The sequence below is a fragment of the Phyllostomus hastatus genome, unplaced genomic scaffold (assembly GCF_019186645.2).
Source record: "Phyllostomus hastatus isolate PE091 unplaced genomic scaffold, TTU_PhHast_1.1 phas_scaffold_193, whole genome shotgun sequence".
Lineage (NCBI taxonomy): Eukaryota > Metazoa > Chordata > Mammalia > Chiroptera > Phyllostomidae > Phyllostomus > Phyllostomus hastatus.
Window position 1 is genome coordinate 9882271 of NW_025334015.1, and position 16099 is coordinate 9898369.

The 16099-nt window shown below is 45.6% G+C and overlaps 1 protein-coding gene across 1 annotated transcript in view; it reads right to left on the bottom strand.

The window, feature by feature from the left end:
- The window catches only part of BARX2 (BARX homeobox 2), a 74569-nt gene that overhangs the window by 16764 nt on the left and 41706 nt on the right, over positions 1–16099 (bottom strand). The window contains exon 2 of the mRNA XM_045860268.1: positions 3398–3698. Within this exon, the coding sequence (XP_045716224.1) occupies positions 3398–3698 (301 nt within the window). The remainder of the gene's footprint in view (positions 1–3397; positions 3699–16099) is intronic.

The window sequence follows — 16099 nt, forward strand, 5'->3', positions numbered from 1 at the left end:
GACCCCTGGTAGCTGATCCTAGAGGAAAAAGTGAAGCCAGGATTCAAATCTACTCACATCGGACTTATACCCTCCTCCTGGGTGGGTTCACTTCCACCCACCATTTTTTGGTGCAAGTTAGATCTGTCAGAGGGAAGCTCTTGCTTGGACTTTTGTGAAGAAAATGCAAGGGCGCTTGTCACAAGGAGTGCAAACAACCCAAGCGAAGCAGATGAAATGAGAAAGGGAACCCAGCTTTCAACCTCAGTCCTCGATAATGTAGCTGTTGACTTATGTTGCTAAGAATCCCAGGTCTACTGGGAAGCAACTGGAAGGACTATTTCCAGAGCTAACATCAGCTGTCCCTGCGTGGTTCCAGCCCTGGTCACTGAGGCAGCGTGGACTTCCAAAACAGCCACTGGGGCTGAGCACCCTTGATACAGCTTCAGCAGTTCCACCATTTTTGAAGCTCCCTGGGTTTCTGAGGATTGCAATTTGTGGATCAAAGTCTATTATCTTATGCAGGCCCCCACAGCCACCACATTGAGCCATGGGGACTCTCAGGTATGAGTTTTCAGCTGCAACTTTCTCAGCTAAGGGGCGATGAGTAACATCCTCCCAGCAGGAAGAGTGGTGGGTACAGACAATGAAGGTTCCAGGTGCTACTCCCAGATGCCGCTGCTCCCCTGCTCTGACCAGAGTGCACAATTTAAATCTCTAAAAATAAAAAGTCTTTTTTCAAAGGCCTTCAGACCCTGTCTTAGATCTGCATTCACATGTATCTGGTTGTCCCAGTAAAAGAGCTACTGCCAGCTGACAGTTTTATTGAAGGTGATTAACAGACTGAAGCTAATAAACTCCCAGTGCCAAGAGCACTCAGCTCTCCCCACAAAGGAAGCAAGTCATTCACTAAGAACCAGGAGCCCAGGGGTCAACCCCACGGACTCTGGTCTCCCAGGCCTCCCTAGACACAGGTGGGCTCTCACCGTGCCTTGGAGCAGGTTCACCAGAGGCCACTAGGTGCGCTCCTCAGCAGAAGGTTTAGTCCACAGCTCTGCCACTGCGTGAGCACATGGCGTTAGCTCACTTGGGAAAAATGCACCCTTGACTCACTCTGGCTGCAGAAACACACTTCGCTGTCATCAGCTTTCTCTCATTACCTGCCACCGTTACAAATTCTCACTTCCCTGCATATTGGCTTAAATGGAGTCACCTAGGAAACTGGAGAAACAAACAGTGGGGAAGAGGGAGAGGGCTGTGGAAGGAGGGCGTGCTCCTGGCCCTGGTCACCGTCACGTACAGAAGTGAGGAACATCGGAGAGGGCAGGTTAAGGCGGCAGCTTCGGTGCCAGTCAGTTGGTGTCGTCCTCCCCAGGCAAGTGAATCAACCCTGTGTAGGTCACCTGAGAGGTGCCCGGGCAGGTATCAGGAAGCTCTGGGAGGCTTACTGGGAACTAAGACTTCTGTTTAAAAAAAATTCTTGACCTCTCGAAAATAAGCCTAAAATTGTACCCATGCACATTGGAGGCCTTTGGATATACCACCACATGGCTTATAAAATATGGTGCCCACTCCGCCTGGTCACCCCAGTACGTGAGGCTCTTCAGTGTGTACTGGGCCATCAAAATAGCCATTTAATACCTAGAGATCGCATCTCTTAATCCCCAATTCACAGACCTGTCTCCACTGTCCACCTGAAGGCAACCCAAATGCTCATGTCTAAACAGGACTCACTCTTTCTCCGCAAAACCCACTCTGTCCTCAGCCTTCCAGCTTCAGTGAACTGTACCCCTGCGTGTCTGGTGGCCTAATCCAGGAACCACAGAGTGCTCAACTCTCGTTTCGCTTCCCATGGCAATGCCAATTCTGTCTGTCCCATCTTCAAATCTGTTCTCCAACCTACTCTCTCCCCTCTCTCTTCCCACTGTGACCACCTTCAGTTGAACCTCCTGTGATGTCCCCAGATGCCGTGGTATCCCTGCTCTATGTCATCCCTCTCTAATCAATCATTAATGGTGCCATCCATGTGAGGATTCTAAAGTCCGGCCATGTCACTTCCAGCTCTTAATGGCTGCTGATGGGTGGCCTTAACAACCAAGTGCACATCTTTTGGCTAGGCAAATGAGTTCTTCTCACTTCTGCAGCCTCATCTCCCATCACGCCCCCAGTGACACCTTTAGTTGGAGATGTCCTGCCCAACCCCTTGCAATTAATTCCCTCAGTGTGCCCAGTGCCATGTTTCTGTGCCTTTGATGTGACATCCCCTCTGTGGCTCTCCCTCCTGAAATCAAGCCTCTTCCTAAATGGTGCCTGCTCTGAGAAGTGCCCCCAATCCCCTGACTTGCAGCAACTTCCCTGTGCTCATACTGCCCTTGGTCCCAGACCGGCACCAGCCCCCCGCCCCCTGGGTTGCAGTGTGGCAGTCACTCCCTTCCCCGAGACCTCCTCAGGAGCAGGACTCCTGTCTAGTACTTTCTGGCCCCTCCCACAAGGCCCAGTACAGAAGACCCTCAGCAAATAGCTGATGGTGCCCAGCTAATTGAATCAGTTAACAAATTCTCTTTTACTCAGTGATTTGCAGACCTCACTTGAATTTTTATCACACAGCTACTAAATAGCTTAAGAGATGCATTTGCGCTTCCTTCCTTTCTCCTGGAAAATACTCCCAATAAAAATAGGATCACAGTGAGGTCCAGAGTGATCTGGGGAACCTGATAAGACATGCACTCATGGACGTGTTTCAGTTAAGATACTGAAGTAAAGAAAGAGGGTGAGGTGTTTAAAACCTGTGAGTAACTCAGGAGTCCCAGCCACCCTCATCTGGATCTCAAAAGGGTTTAAAGAAGGGAATGTCGTCCAGTCCAGGTCCTCCTTGGCCTTGGCCAAGTGGTTCTGGCTTGCCAGTCATCAAATTCACCCCGACATCTGACAGCTCCCCAACCCCATCAACCCAGCCTGTCCATCAGGAGCCAGGCGGCAGACTGGACTAGGTAGAAGCTGGAGAGTGAGGCGAAGCCTGAGACCCTGGATCCCAGGTCCAGATTTAGTCCCACTGCCTCTGCTCCTAAGCGTGAGCGACATTATAAACCAACCCTGCTCCCTAGCTGAGAGCCTGGGCAACCATCTTCTAACTTCTACCTTGTTTGTTAAACTGGAGTAGTTAAATGAAAATATGAAGAGATGGTGAGCAGTACCAATTTGACAACAGGCGGGTTCCTCCAGGGCCCAGTGTAATGAATTCACGGGGGCTGGATGCTGCTGAACCAAGGCTGAGGTGAGGTGAGCCAAGGACTAGAATCCTGACAGTGTCCTACATCTCCCTAACGGTCCTTGTGCCTAGGTGTCCACTGTGAGAGCAAAAGGAGCCTCCCCTTCTCAAGGGTCTTAATTGTGGGCAGCTCCCTCCCTGTGTCCTCACCTGTCTGGGGTGGACAAGTACTTCTGCTTCTGGAACTTCTTCTCCAGGCCCATGAGCTGCAGCTCGGTGAAGATGGTCCGACTCCGGCGTGGTTTCTTCTGCCGGTGAGTGAGCTGCTCCGTCTCTGACTCGCTGCTGCCTGGGGCCTCGCCACCAGGGGCCTCTGCGGAGGCAGCCTCGGCAGAGGGGTGGCAGGACAGTGCCTGGGCGATTCCCGGGGTGGCGGGGACCAGGGGAGAGATGACTGTGGGCTGCCGGGTGATCACCGAGAGGACAGGATATGCCCGAAGGGAAGTGGGGCCTGGAAGACAAACAAGGAGGCAAGTCACCCAAGGAGCAGGGGTGGAAGGAGGCCAGGGGCCCTTGGAGGACCACGTGTTGAGACTGACTGATTGGTAGGGCCTCCAGATCATAAGGTTGCAGAGGAAAAAGAAGCAAGTCAAGACCTGTAATGGCTGGGTGGGCAGGAAACACCCAGATTTGCGCAGCCTGGTGTGTGAGAACATTCAAGTCCCCCGTCTCGGAGAAGAGGTTCCTGCAGTTCCTGTGGTTCTAAGTGACTCTTCTCCCCACCCTCTCTGTCTTTTGAATCCCTAAATTGTGGTTTCAGAGATATGGGTCAATGGGACTGAGCAGATGAGAGGAAGTAGTCAGAACACACTAGAAACACACAGGTAAGAAAGCTAAAATAGATCTGTAATATACAAACTGCCTGAGACCCACCTGTGGTCTTTATAAATATACATAGTTGTAACTGTGAATGCCTCCTGAGAAGTCTATGTACCTTGAATCATAACATTTCTCACATCTGGAAAGGATGCTGAAAGGTTCTTTAATTTAAAACTCCCTCATCTCCGAGACAAGGAGACAGCCCCATGAAGACTGAGGGACTTGCCCAAGACCACAGAGTTTGGAACAAGCAGATTCAGGAGTCAAACCAAGTTCTCCTGGCTTAAAGTCCATGCTCTTATCACCATCCCAAGTCACTTGAGTCACTTGGTGGGGGCGGGGGGGGTGCGGCGGTGCAAAATGATTTTAATTCACATGAGAACTCAGACGCACCATGACTAGCCGCCCATGAGCTGCAGTTCCTGTGTTAAGCAGCACTGTGTTAAGTACTGTGTTAAGCAGAATTCTCAGGCTGGGCTAGAGCTTGGCTGAAGAAAGACAGCCGAGGTTGATTAATGCTGTCTGCCATGCAGGGCGAGGACAGCAGGGTGGCAGACAGGCTAGTTGTGTGACATTCCTGCTTGAGGAATATCAAGGCAAGAGTACTCTTCTGTCCAAGAATATGTATGTCTCTAAAGTTCAACTAAACTCTTCCTTTTCGTGATTCAATGGTGTTGGGTTTCAAGCGTCCTGACCATTACCTGTGTAAACCATGTTATCTCTCTGGGCTTCAGTGTTCTCATTCCTATAGTAAGTAAAAGTAGAACATTTCAAAGAATCCTTCAGACTCTAACTTGCTGATGCCACAAAAGCGTCTCTCATCCCAAGCCCATCTTGCTACCTGATGACAATCAAGGAGACTCAGGGGCTACCCTCTGGGACTCAGTCCAGCCCTGACCACTCACCAGGAGGACAAGGCAAGGACCTGAGCCAGCAACACTCACCCTGGCTCTGGGTCAAACCAATGAACAGCATGAAGCACGAGGTGCTACGCATGTTCTCTCTCTGCTCTGGGTTGGCATTTCTCTTCTTGCTCATTCTTATGCTTCTGTTTTGGACCCGGTCATAGCTATCAAAACAGAAGACTTCCCTTGTTCTTTGACTATACTTCTAGCAAGGCTCAGTCAAAACCACAACATTGTTAAATAATAAATCACCAAGGGCTATGACTTCTAGTAACTCTCCAGCCAATGCTAACACTTGAGGTTTTATGTTGTAGGTTCTTTTTAAGAAAGAAAAAAAAATCTGGGAAAGACATTTCATAGCAAAAAAAATAAGGACACCGGGACAGTGGTTTGGGATCTGCCATTGTACATTATGAAATGCTATGACTTGAAATAAGATTCTAAAATTTTCTGACACAGGTAGATGTTTCTTATCTCAAAATTATCACTTTACTCCTTTAGTTCTGCCATTTCTTCCAAAGAAACTGTCTTTCTTTTTTAATCCTCATGCCAAGGATATGTTTATTGATTTTAGAGAGAGGAAAGGGGAGAGAGAGAGGGAGACATCAGTGTGAGGGAGAAAGATCAGTCAGTTGCTTCCCATACACGCTGCAACTGGGGATCAAACCCATAGCCTAGGTATGTACCCAATGTACCCTGACCGGGGATCGAACTCACAACATTTTGGTGTATGGGATGATGCTCTGACCAACTGAGCAACCCAGCCAGGGCAAAACTGTCTTTCTTTACTAAGCAGGCTAACTAAATCTGGAAACCTGAGAGCTTATCAGTACAGGAGGTGGCTAGTTGCCTACTTTTGAGTGAGGCTTTTAATTACCTGAGTTTCAACTTTCTCTTTTATAAGAGAGTTAAAAAAGTTTTTTTGCTTAACATTGAAAAATATTTTGGAAGTATGGTAACATTTAGTGTTGGCAAGGATATGAGGTAATAGGCACTCACATATTGTTGATGAGTGTGTAAAAATAATATAATCTTTCAGAAAGATCAACTAAGCAGTATCTATCAAATTATTGACCAGGTAGTTCCAAAATTTGAGACCCATTTGCTATGGGCACAAAGATTTATGTACAAATATATTCACTGCAGCCTTGTTGATAATAGTGAAAAGAGGAAAATCACCCATATATCTATCAATAGGAAAATGGTTAAATAAATCGTGGTCCATCTATAGCATGGGTTACAATGTAATTGTTAAAAGAACTATCTATACTTATATACACTGACAGATAAACTATATATAAACTAACAATATAAAATGTCTAAATTATATCATTGAGAGAAAATTTTAAAATAGAACAATTTACATTATCATAAAAAATTTGTGTCTGCCTTTACAAATGCACTTTTAATGTGTATAGTCCAGGAAGTTGGTCACCAAGCAACTTACAGTTATTACCTCTAGAGAAGTAGGTGTGAAACAGGGTGAAAGGAATCTGTGGGTCTTAATCTAATCCTGTATTCCATCTTGCCATAAGTGTTTATTGAGCATCTACTATCGTCTATACTCCGTTCTGAAGGCTGGGGATATAAGTCCCACAGTCATGGAACTTACATTTCAGTCAGGGAAGTAGAGGGTAAAGAAATAAATATACAATGTCCAGGAGTAATAAACTGTATGGAGAAAAAATGTAGCAGACTGTGAAGATCGGGCCGGTAATTCAGATAGAGGAATCAAGGGATGGCTTCTATGGAAAGATGACATTTTGGCAGGCGACAAGTGACTCAGTGGAGAGGAGAGCCTCAAGGAAACACAGGGAAGGACACTCTAAGCACAGAAGCAATTCATGCCAACCCCTGCAGTGGGAGTGAGCTTGGGTTCAAAGAAGAGCAAAGAGCAGAGCAAGCAAGGGGGGAATCACAGGAGACACAAATGTGGAGAAATCTGCTGCAGTCAGATCATAGAGGGTCTTGTAGGCTGGAGCAAATAATTTGGATTTTATTCAGAAAGTAACAAAAGCATTGGTGAGATTTGAGCTAGGGAAGAACATGGTCTAGTTTATGACTTTAAGATCCCCATGGCTACTGCTAGAAGGAGAGAAGCTAGGAGGCAAGACAATATTCTGGCCCAGAGGCAATTACGGTGCGGGCCAGAGAGGTAGCAGGTGCAGCAGGGAGAGGTGGTCAGATTTGGGGTGTACTTTACAGTTGAGGGTGAAAGAATTTGTTGAAGGACTGACTGTCCAGTCTGGGAGACAGTGCCCTGTGATGCCTGGGCATTTGGCCTTGGCAGCTTAGCAGCTAGTTTCTAATAAAGTTAAACTGTATGTTACTGTATTACCCAGCAATCCCCTCTTGTAGGCATTAATCCAAGTAAAAAGGAAACACAACAACCTATATGCAGATGTTTACAGCAGTATTATTAGTAATTAACAGACACTGGAAACAATCCAGATATCCTTCAACGGGGGATGGATAAATAACTGTGGTACCTATGTGCAATGGCCAACCATTCAGGAGTAAAATGGGAACACACTACTGATCCTTGCAACAGCATGGATGAATCTAATGCACTATGCAGAATGAAAGAAGCCGGACTCAAAGGGTGGTATAATTCCATTTATATGACATTCTGGAAAAGGCAGAATTAGGGGTGGAGAAGAGATCAGTGGGTGCCAGAGGTTAAAGGTAAGGGAAAAATTTGACTACAAAGGAATTGGGGTGGTGGTGAAGTGATGAGACTGTTTTGTACCTGGATTGTGTTAGTGGTTATACAGCTTTATGCTTCTGTCCAAACTCATAACCATGCCCTAAAATAGTGAATTTTGACTGAATATAAGTTAAAACAAAAGACAGTCAAATATTTTAACTACTACTTTGTTTTATTACCAAAGTACCATAATTTATTATTAAAGAAATGTAAAACTATTCAGAAATACATAAAGTAGAAGTTTTCCCTCCCAGCTTTCAACCAAAAATGGTAGATAAAGTTCCTAATTGTTCCTATGTAGATAAAAACATATATATGTTCCCAACATAGTGATATGTATGCTAATCTATTGGCACACATAGTACAAAGTGTTTATTTTGTAAAATGTAAATATCACTTTGTTTTTTCTAAATGCACAGCGAACAATCCCAAAACCACACGAAGACTAGCCAGTGACTTAAATTGCCAGCTTTAAGATACTGTAAGTTCCCAAAGCAATGAGGTTGGGAATTTCTGAGCATCAGGATTCTGGGAGTCTTCTGGGGAATTTTGGTCACCAGAATTCTGAGAATCTCCTACCCTCCAGAAACACAAACTGGGAAAAGAATGACCCTTGTGTAGGGCTGTCCCCTGGGGAGGTGGTTGCAATAGAAAAGGCAACTGGGACGCTGCTGCGTGAAGGCGTGGGTGACAGGGGCAGAGAGGCTGGGGGAGGCGAGAGCTGGGAAACCCCGTGGGTCAGAAGGAGGGCACGGTGTTTAGAGGCGGCCATGAGTCTGCAGCCCTGGGGAGAGCAAGGCTCCTTACAGAGGATTTCCGGAATGCGTTTTAAGGGGTGTGCTGTGTAAACTTTATGAACACACTCCTTTGAGAAAAACTAAAGCTCTTCATGTTCAAGGCTTTTGTAGTCAGAATTCTGTTGTCTTTGAATATAATTCTGTACATACATTGGGCCATACGGGGCCCTAAAAGTAGTCAGGTTATACTATGTACACATGTGTCTCTTTCTGAACCCTGTTCTATGGAACTCATACATGAGCCTATTATTATGGATTTTTTTTTCAGCAAGTTTTGTTATTGGGTAGAACAAGTCCCCCCTCTTTATTCTTTTTACAAAAATGTCTTGGCTATTGCCATTAATTTATTTTTCCAGTTAATTTTAGAATCATCTCACCAGTCTCTTAAAAAAACAAATCCCACTTAATACGTGATTAGAATTACATTAACTTTATAGATTAGTTCAAGGAAAGATAATTCTTTTTGATGATACTGTCCTCTGGTAGGCCAAAAGCAGTTGCTGTTATTTTAAAATCACTTTTGGGTATTTATGCAATTTGGGCCCATGAAGCTTCACCTTAAAGAAAACCTTCACTTAAAGAAACAAAAACAAAAACATCTAATGACAGTGATTTAAGGCAACTCCCCCTCACCGAAGCCTACAGTTCTAGGATTCTTGACCCAATGTTGTGAGGCAAATTGCACCAAAACTGCACTCTCTCCCACCAGCCGAGAGCACCCTCTGAGGTGTGTTGGAGGCACACACTCAAGGCCACTGTGAGGCTGTCAGCATTTGGGGGTGTCAGGACGACCACCACCGGAAACGCACGTAACCGCGCTGAGGCACTGTGTGAGCTCCGGGTGCGGGACCGGGCCTCCGGGCAGAAAGGAACAAGTGTGGCTGGAGGAGGAGCCAGGGCAGGCCACATGGGTCTGAGAAGCACCGAGTCTCCTTAACGGCAAACCAATGGGGCGCAGACAAGTGAAAGGAAATATACTGTAGCCAGCTGCCTGCTGTCTTTTCTTGTTTTAGTGTGTGGCCTGATTTCCAGTGAAACAGCCTTGGCTGGCCCAGATCTTCAGTCTCACACAGCACTTGCACACGCCCATTTAGTATTTTGCACAAAAGTGCCAGGAGATAGTCCAGCCAGGTACTTATAGTTTAACTAAAAATAAAATTTAGGTTTTAAAAATGGGGAAAGATTTATAAATTAGTGCCTTAGGGGGTACTGCAGTTCCTGAGAAGGCAGATAATGTGTAACACTGTTTTAAGTGTGTCTTTCTCTTTTCCTGAGAATTCTCACTTTGTGAAAATGTTGACTAAAGACAGCTGCCCACTGCCCTTGGATCATGTGCGTACACTTGTTAAACTCGAGCACATTGTCCGCTACTGGGAGGGAGTCATGACTGAAGTAAAGCAAAGACATTGTTTAAGCAAGCATATTTCTGGTTGACAAAAGCAGTGTAAACATGACTGCAATGAATGCATTTTCAAATAGTGTTTTTCTTCCACCAATCCCCCTGACCAATGTTTTGCTGCAGGATGGCTATCACATAACCATGTGTATCCTATCCCCAGAAGTAGTTCCCTGCCAAGTGTTTGGCTGTTTAGAGAATCCGTTTTGGATCAGAAAACCTGAGTACATTAGCAGAAGTCTGATGTCAAAGGGCAAACACGCCGGGGAGTTTGGGGACACGTGGGGCATGTGGTAGGCGAACGGTGCGTTTTCCATCGCAGTGACTCTGAGGTCAGGGGTGAGCTCACAGATGTAAACTGCTTGGGCCATGCACAGGTGCATCTCACTGTAAGTCCTTCCCCACAGAAGCCACTCCACTCCGCTGCAGCTGCACTTCAGCTTCGGAGCGGAATCCCCAAAGAGTACTTTTTTGCTCCTATACATCTCCTGTGGGCTTCCCTTCCATTCCTCCAACATATCAGGCCCCAAATAGACTCTCCACACCCACATTTCTGGTCAGCGGAAAGAGGCCAAAGGTCTGGGTAGGTAGGGATCTCCAAGCTGCCTGCCTGGCTGGTTTATGTTCCAGGAATGTGTGATCAACATATGAGGGGGCACCCCCCAAAATTAGAATTATCTTCTGGAGGGTGGGCCCCTTGTAGTACAGGCTTCCCCTGCTAGGTGGGTGTTGTAGGACCCATCTGTGTCAGTGTACTAGCTGGTGTTGTTGTGAGAGGCTGCGTTTGGCTTCAGTGAACTTTTTTTTTTTTAAGATTTTTCAGTGCATTTGCCGATTCCATGAAGGGTGATGTACGAGCGCACCTGCCCACACCACGCTAAGTGGTCAGCAGTTTGTGACCAAAGCCAGCACGACCCTCATGTACTGCTCTCCCTGTTCACCCGGTCTTACCCGGAGTGACTTTTCTTGGTTTCCTCGGATGAAGAAAAGTCCCCAAAGGGAAACTTGTATTTTCTCCAAGAGCCATACAGCACACAGACATGGGTCCAGATGTATTCAGCTAGCCTGAAAGAGGCTTGGTGGAACAACTGGGTAGCTCTAGCTGTTTCCTGGGAAAAGTCATAAAACTGCACACACCCAATTATTCCCATAGGCTCAATTATCCATGTGAATTGGCTGGTAATTTTGGGTAATGGAAAGAATACCAGTGACTTGTGGGGTGACCTTAAGCAGGTTACCCAAACTTCCTTAGTTTCAATTCTCTCTTTTAAAACTAGGGCCGATAATAGTTCTCCCTTATAGGTTACTGTGGGGATTAAATGCATTAATGCATGTCAAGTGTCCATTGGGTATTTAATTGCTCTTAGTTCCCTTTCCTTCCCTCCTTTCACTTTTGTTGCCTGATACTCTCTGAGTGTGCCAAATTAAAGTGGATAAATTGTCTTATCAAGAAAGCAAACCTCCCTGTGAACTACACATATGTATCTTCTTATCATCTGTGCATTTACGTGCAGAGCAACATCCAGCAACACCAGAATCTGCAGGGTTTTAGTCAAATAGAGGTCTTCAAATGCCCTTACAGCTATGTACCGAGACTAACAGTAACTAGAGAGCTAAAGGAACTCGCTTGAAGGGCCAACCCGGCCAGACAGCTCCCCAGGACTACCAGGACTCCAGAAACAACTGCTGCGGTTTTGCAGACGTGTATAAAAATGCACAGCACAGTTTGCGAGTCCTGAAGCACAGCCCTCCCCAAGATAGGCATCGGCAAACTAGGATAAAGTTGGTGGAACACAAGATGGACCCAAGTTCATTTTTAAAACTGCAGGGAAGCTCTGGCAGGGTGGCTCCATTGGTTAGAGCATGGTCCCATACACCAAAAGGTTGCAGGTTCAATCCCTGGTCGGGACACATGCCTATGTTGCAGGCTTAATCCCTGGTTGGGGTGCATATGGGAGGCAACCTATTGATGTCTCTTTCTCTCTCCACCTCTATCCCTTCTCTCTCTAAACACAATAAACATATCCTTGGGTGAGGATCATTTTTTAAATTGCAGGGAAAACAGGTAAGAGGGTTAAAATTAACTTGCCCTGCTTTATGCTGAAAGTAAACTAAAGAAAGGCTGGGCTATGGGTAAGTGGTAAGCAGAAATCAATGCCTAGTTATAGTTTTCCCATGTGGATAATCTGCAAGCATGGGAAAGAAGGGGACAGAGGGAGGGAAGGAAGTATAAAGAGGCTCTGAGTGGGCATTAACTTTGCGATACACTTATGTTTCTTAGCTCACCAAGGGTTAATGAAATAGATGCAGTCTTCGCAGGTTATGGCTTTGTATGACTAAAGAAAAGAGAAAAATGTTTTAAGAGGCCAACTCTAAGGCTTATGAAACATCTCAGCCATTAACTACCTCATCAAAGGAGGTGGGGGGAACATTTTGATGAGTTAAGTATAAATAAATTAGAAACATATGGAATCAAGTTATTCCAAAATCCATGAGACTGCCATAACGTAGAGTCTGGAATAAGCAACTAATTAAATAAAAATCTTAAGAAGGTTCACAAAGGTTGAAAAATAAAGAGATGAAGCAGAGAGATAACATTTGGGGATTTAGAAAAAATGGAAAAAGAAAGTTTGGAAAATAAGCAGAGGCCATCAGAACAAGCTGGCAAGCAGATTGCATCATCATAGTATCTTTTCAGAGTCTTGATTTTGCAAAGAGACAAGCTCAGTCTTACCATGTCCAACCTGCTTTGTCATCAAAACTGCAGACGCCCACAAAAAATGCCAGGCTACACTGGGAGCTAAGTGAAATCAAACAAGCTAGCCTGGCTTGCTAGGTCTGCGGCCTTTCCTGTCCTGTCTCAAGGGCCATGCCACCCCAGTGTGGTCATCACCCACCCTGGAGCCATCGCCACTGCATGTCTCCCTGAGCCAAGAACACGCTGGGAATGGCATTGTCTTCCACCTCCTGTCCATTCTGCTGCCTGCAGACACCCACACCTGCTTTCTTCCATACCTCATAATCACTCACTGATGAAAAGCTTCCCAGAGCAGCTGTTGTTCGGTACAAAGACCGAATTAATTCATCACTCCTACCTTCCTGCACCCACGGCATTTTGTCTGTGTCCTTACTCACCTTTACTTAATTCGAATCTTGCAGCAAGAGTTAATTTGTTTACTACTGCTCAGTAGATTTCACACTTCTCTAGGACAAAAATAAAAAAGTATACCTTCCTGGTGTTTAACTCCATGCCTTACTGGGACTGACTTGGCTGGGAACCAGAAGAGTAGGGCTGGACATGTGGTTCAGACACCTTTGGACTCTATGGTTTCGGTCAAACAATGCTCCCAAGCTTCCTTTTGTCTTCTATACAATGGTAATAATAATGCTGCTCCACAAGCTTGTTATAGGATAACAATGGATAATCATTGTGAAGAAAATAGTTTTAAACAATGAAGAACTATACCAAAAAGGCATTCATTTTTTTCAAACACGAAAAAAGCGCTAATTTTCCAAATTTTAGAGAGGTGTCTATTCACACGAAGTCACAACACTTGTGCTAACCTAACCCCTCCCTTCACCTCACATCTCATGCTTCACAATTTCAGACAGAGTCTGCATGAAGCTGACCAGGAGGGCTCCCTGGGTTCAAGGTCACCACCATCAGTGAATTCTGCCAGACGGCTACTGTGCCTGCTGCCAGAGGCAGGAAGAGAAACAGTTCCTGGTCTCTGCCCACAAGAGGCTAGTTCACTAGCTGGGGAAGAGAGGTATAAAAAGAAAAGGTAAAAATAAAAAACAGAAGTGCGTGGCAAAGTGTAGACTGGCACGCAAACCGGAGGAATCCAGGACAGGGAGAGCTGTGCTCTAGAAAAGGGGTTTTCAACTTTTTAATCCCATGGCACACATAAACTATTTAGTAAAATTCTGTGGCACACCAAAATATATTTTTTTGCTGATCTGACAAAAATAGGCATAATTGTGATTCATTCACACAGGATGGGTATTGTGTGTTGACTGCTGTCATTTTCTTATTTGGTTCAGGGGTGTCCGACCTTTTGACGTCTCTGGGCCACATTGGAAGAAAAGTTGTCTTAGACTACACATTAAATACATTGTGACATATGATCACAAAAATAATCTCATAATGTTTTAAGTAACTACGATTTTCTGTTGGGCCGCATTCACAGCCATCCCGGGCTGCAAGTGGCCCTCGGGCCGCAGGCTGGATGCCCCGAGAGGAAAAAGAGGTCAGTGCCCCTGACTGCGCAGTCAAGTATTGCATGTGTTAAAAATCCTTGTGGCGCACCAGTTGAAAATCACTGCTCTAGTGAGCACAGTTGTGAGAGAGGAGGAGCTGGGTTATAAGGGGAAAGGAAGGAATGGATTCCAGGGCACTACCAAGAACCACGTCTGGAAAAGTACCAGTGAGGCAGGAGAGGAGGGGCAGACATGTAGAAGGCGTAGGAAGATTCTAGGTGCTGCAATCTGAGCACCTCTGCCACGTGAGAATGTTGGGGGAGAGAAGATAAGGCTTATAGAGGCATATTTAGTTTGAGGTGACAATCAGACTCCCAAGGAATGACACCTCCCAGGCAGGAAGAGTCACAGACCAGTGCCCTAGCAGAAGGGCCCCAAGATGGGGTTGTAAATTTATGCAGAACCAGAGATGAAGGGTTCAGAGTAGGATTCATCCCCAGAGAAGAAAGACTTGAGAACAACAGAGGATGGAGGGCTGGGCCTCAGGATACATCATCACCCATGGGCTGGGAAAGGAGACAGGACCTGCCAGCAAAACCAACATGGTAGAGAAAGCCAGAGAGCACAGGGTCCCTGGAAACAGCCAGAAAGAATTCCAAGAATGGTAAACCTCCAACAAGGTTACTCAGCGGCAACTCTTTAATACAACCTTGGAAGCTCCCCACCCTGACATTTCCAGAACTATCCTCCGGGGATAGGACTCTCCACCCAGCAGGCTGGAAAAATGTGCATCACATCAGGGCACTGGGCAAAGTTTCCAGAGAAAGAACCACAGGAGATCTGATAACTTTCTTCTAGTGGTCTGTGGGTCCACAGGCAAGCTCTTGATTACCATCAGGAGAATCACCTGCCAAACTTGAAACACCTTATGCCAAAATGTAACTTTCTAAATCCACTTTAATGTCCTTCTTCTCCCAGCTGAAATATGCTCTCCATAGTTTGCCTTTCATTGCAAAGCATTAGAAACAAAGTGGGATAAAAGGGAATAAAAATTCAATTCAGTTTAACAAATTATGGGCTATCTAGTGCAGATACTGTGCCAAGAACTGGGGACACACAGGACAGACTGGGTCCCTGACCGACTTAGGGTCTGAGCAGGGCAGCAGACCGTTCAGAACGAAGCAGCTTAGGGTGCTGGAAAGAGCATGCAGCAGGAGGATGTAACCTGGCGTAGGTGGTAGGGATCCCCTGAAAGAGTGTCACTTAAACTGGGTCGACTTTGGGGAATGACTTTGGCTGAGATTCCAAACAGAAACAGAATAAAAAGGAACAGGTAAATGTATATAAATTTGTCAAATACTAAATGTAAGAAAAAAATTTAGGGGAGTCAAAAATCACAGGAGTAGAGAAAACAGATTTTTAAAAGGCATTTGTGCTTTACTGAAGACTACCTAAAGAACTTCTGATGTGGGTGCTGGTCCCACCAAGCAGGGCCGGTGGGAAGAGCTCTCTGCTGGGACAGGAGAGCAAAGCCATTCCACAGGAGCACTTGAAGAAAAGCCAGTGTCTGGAAAAACAAGTTTGCTTAGATTTCAGCCCCCAAAACATGGTCTGTGATCAAACATTTCCCTTTGCTGTGACTGGCAAACATGGGCATTTTCATAGGATATCTCGGTATCATACGGTCATATGATTTCTATGGTCAAATCTCCTCTTCCTGGTATCCCTATTTTCTGATAAAACTCAGTCCTTAAGGGTTATAGAGCTAATGCAATCAGGGGACACAGAACTATGTTGTCAAAAGGGCTCAAACTTTGGAAGAATATACCCCATCAGAGGAGAAAGGAGAAGCTCTGTGTTTGGTGGAAGGATCCTGTTAAATAGAATGAAAGGGTTCTTCTTCCTTATTTTCTTGTTCACACCATTCAGATCAAATGCCAGCAGTGTATTCCAAAAATGTACTGGGAAAACTATAGAGCAGATATCACTATTTATTCATGTTTGAGTCTGGCTCCTGTAGATAATAAG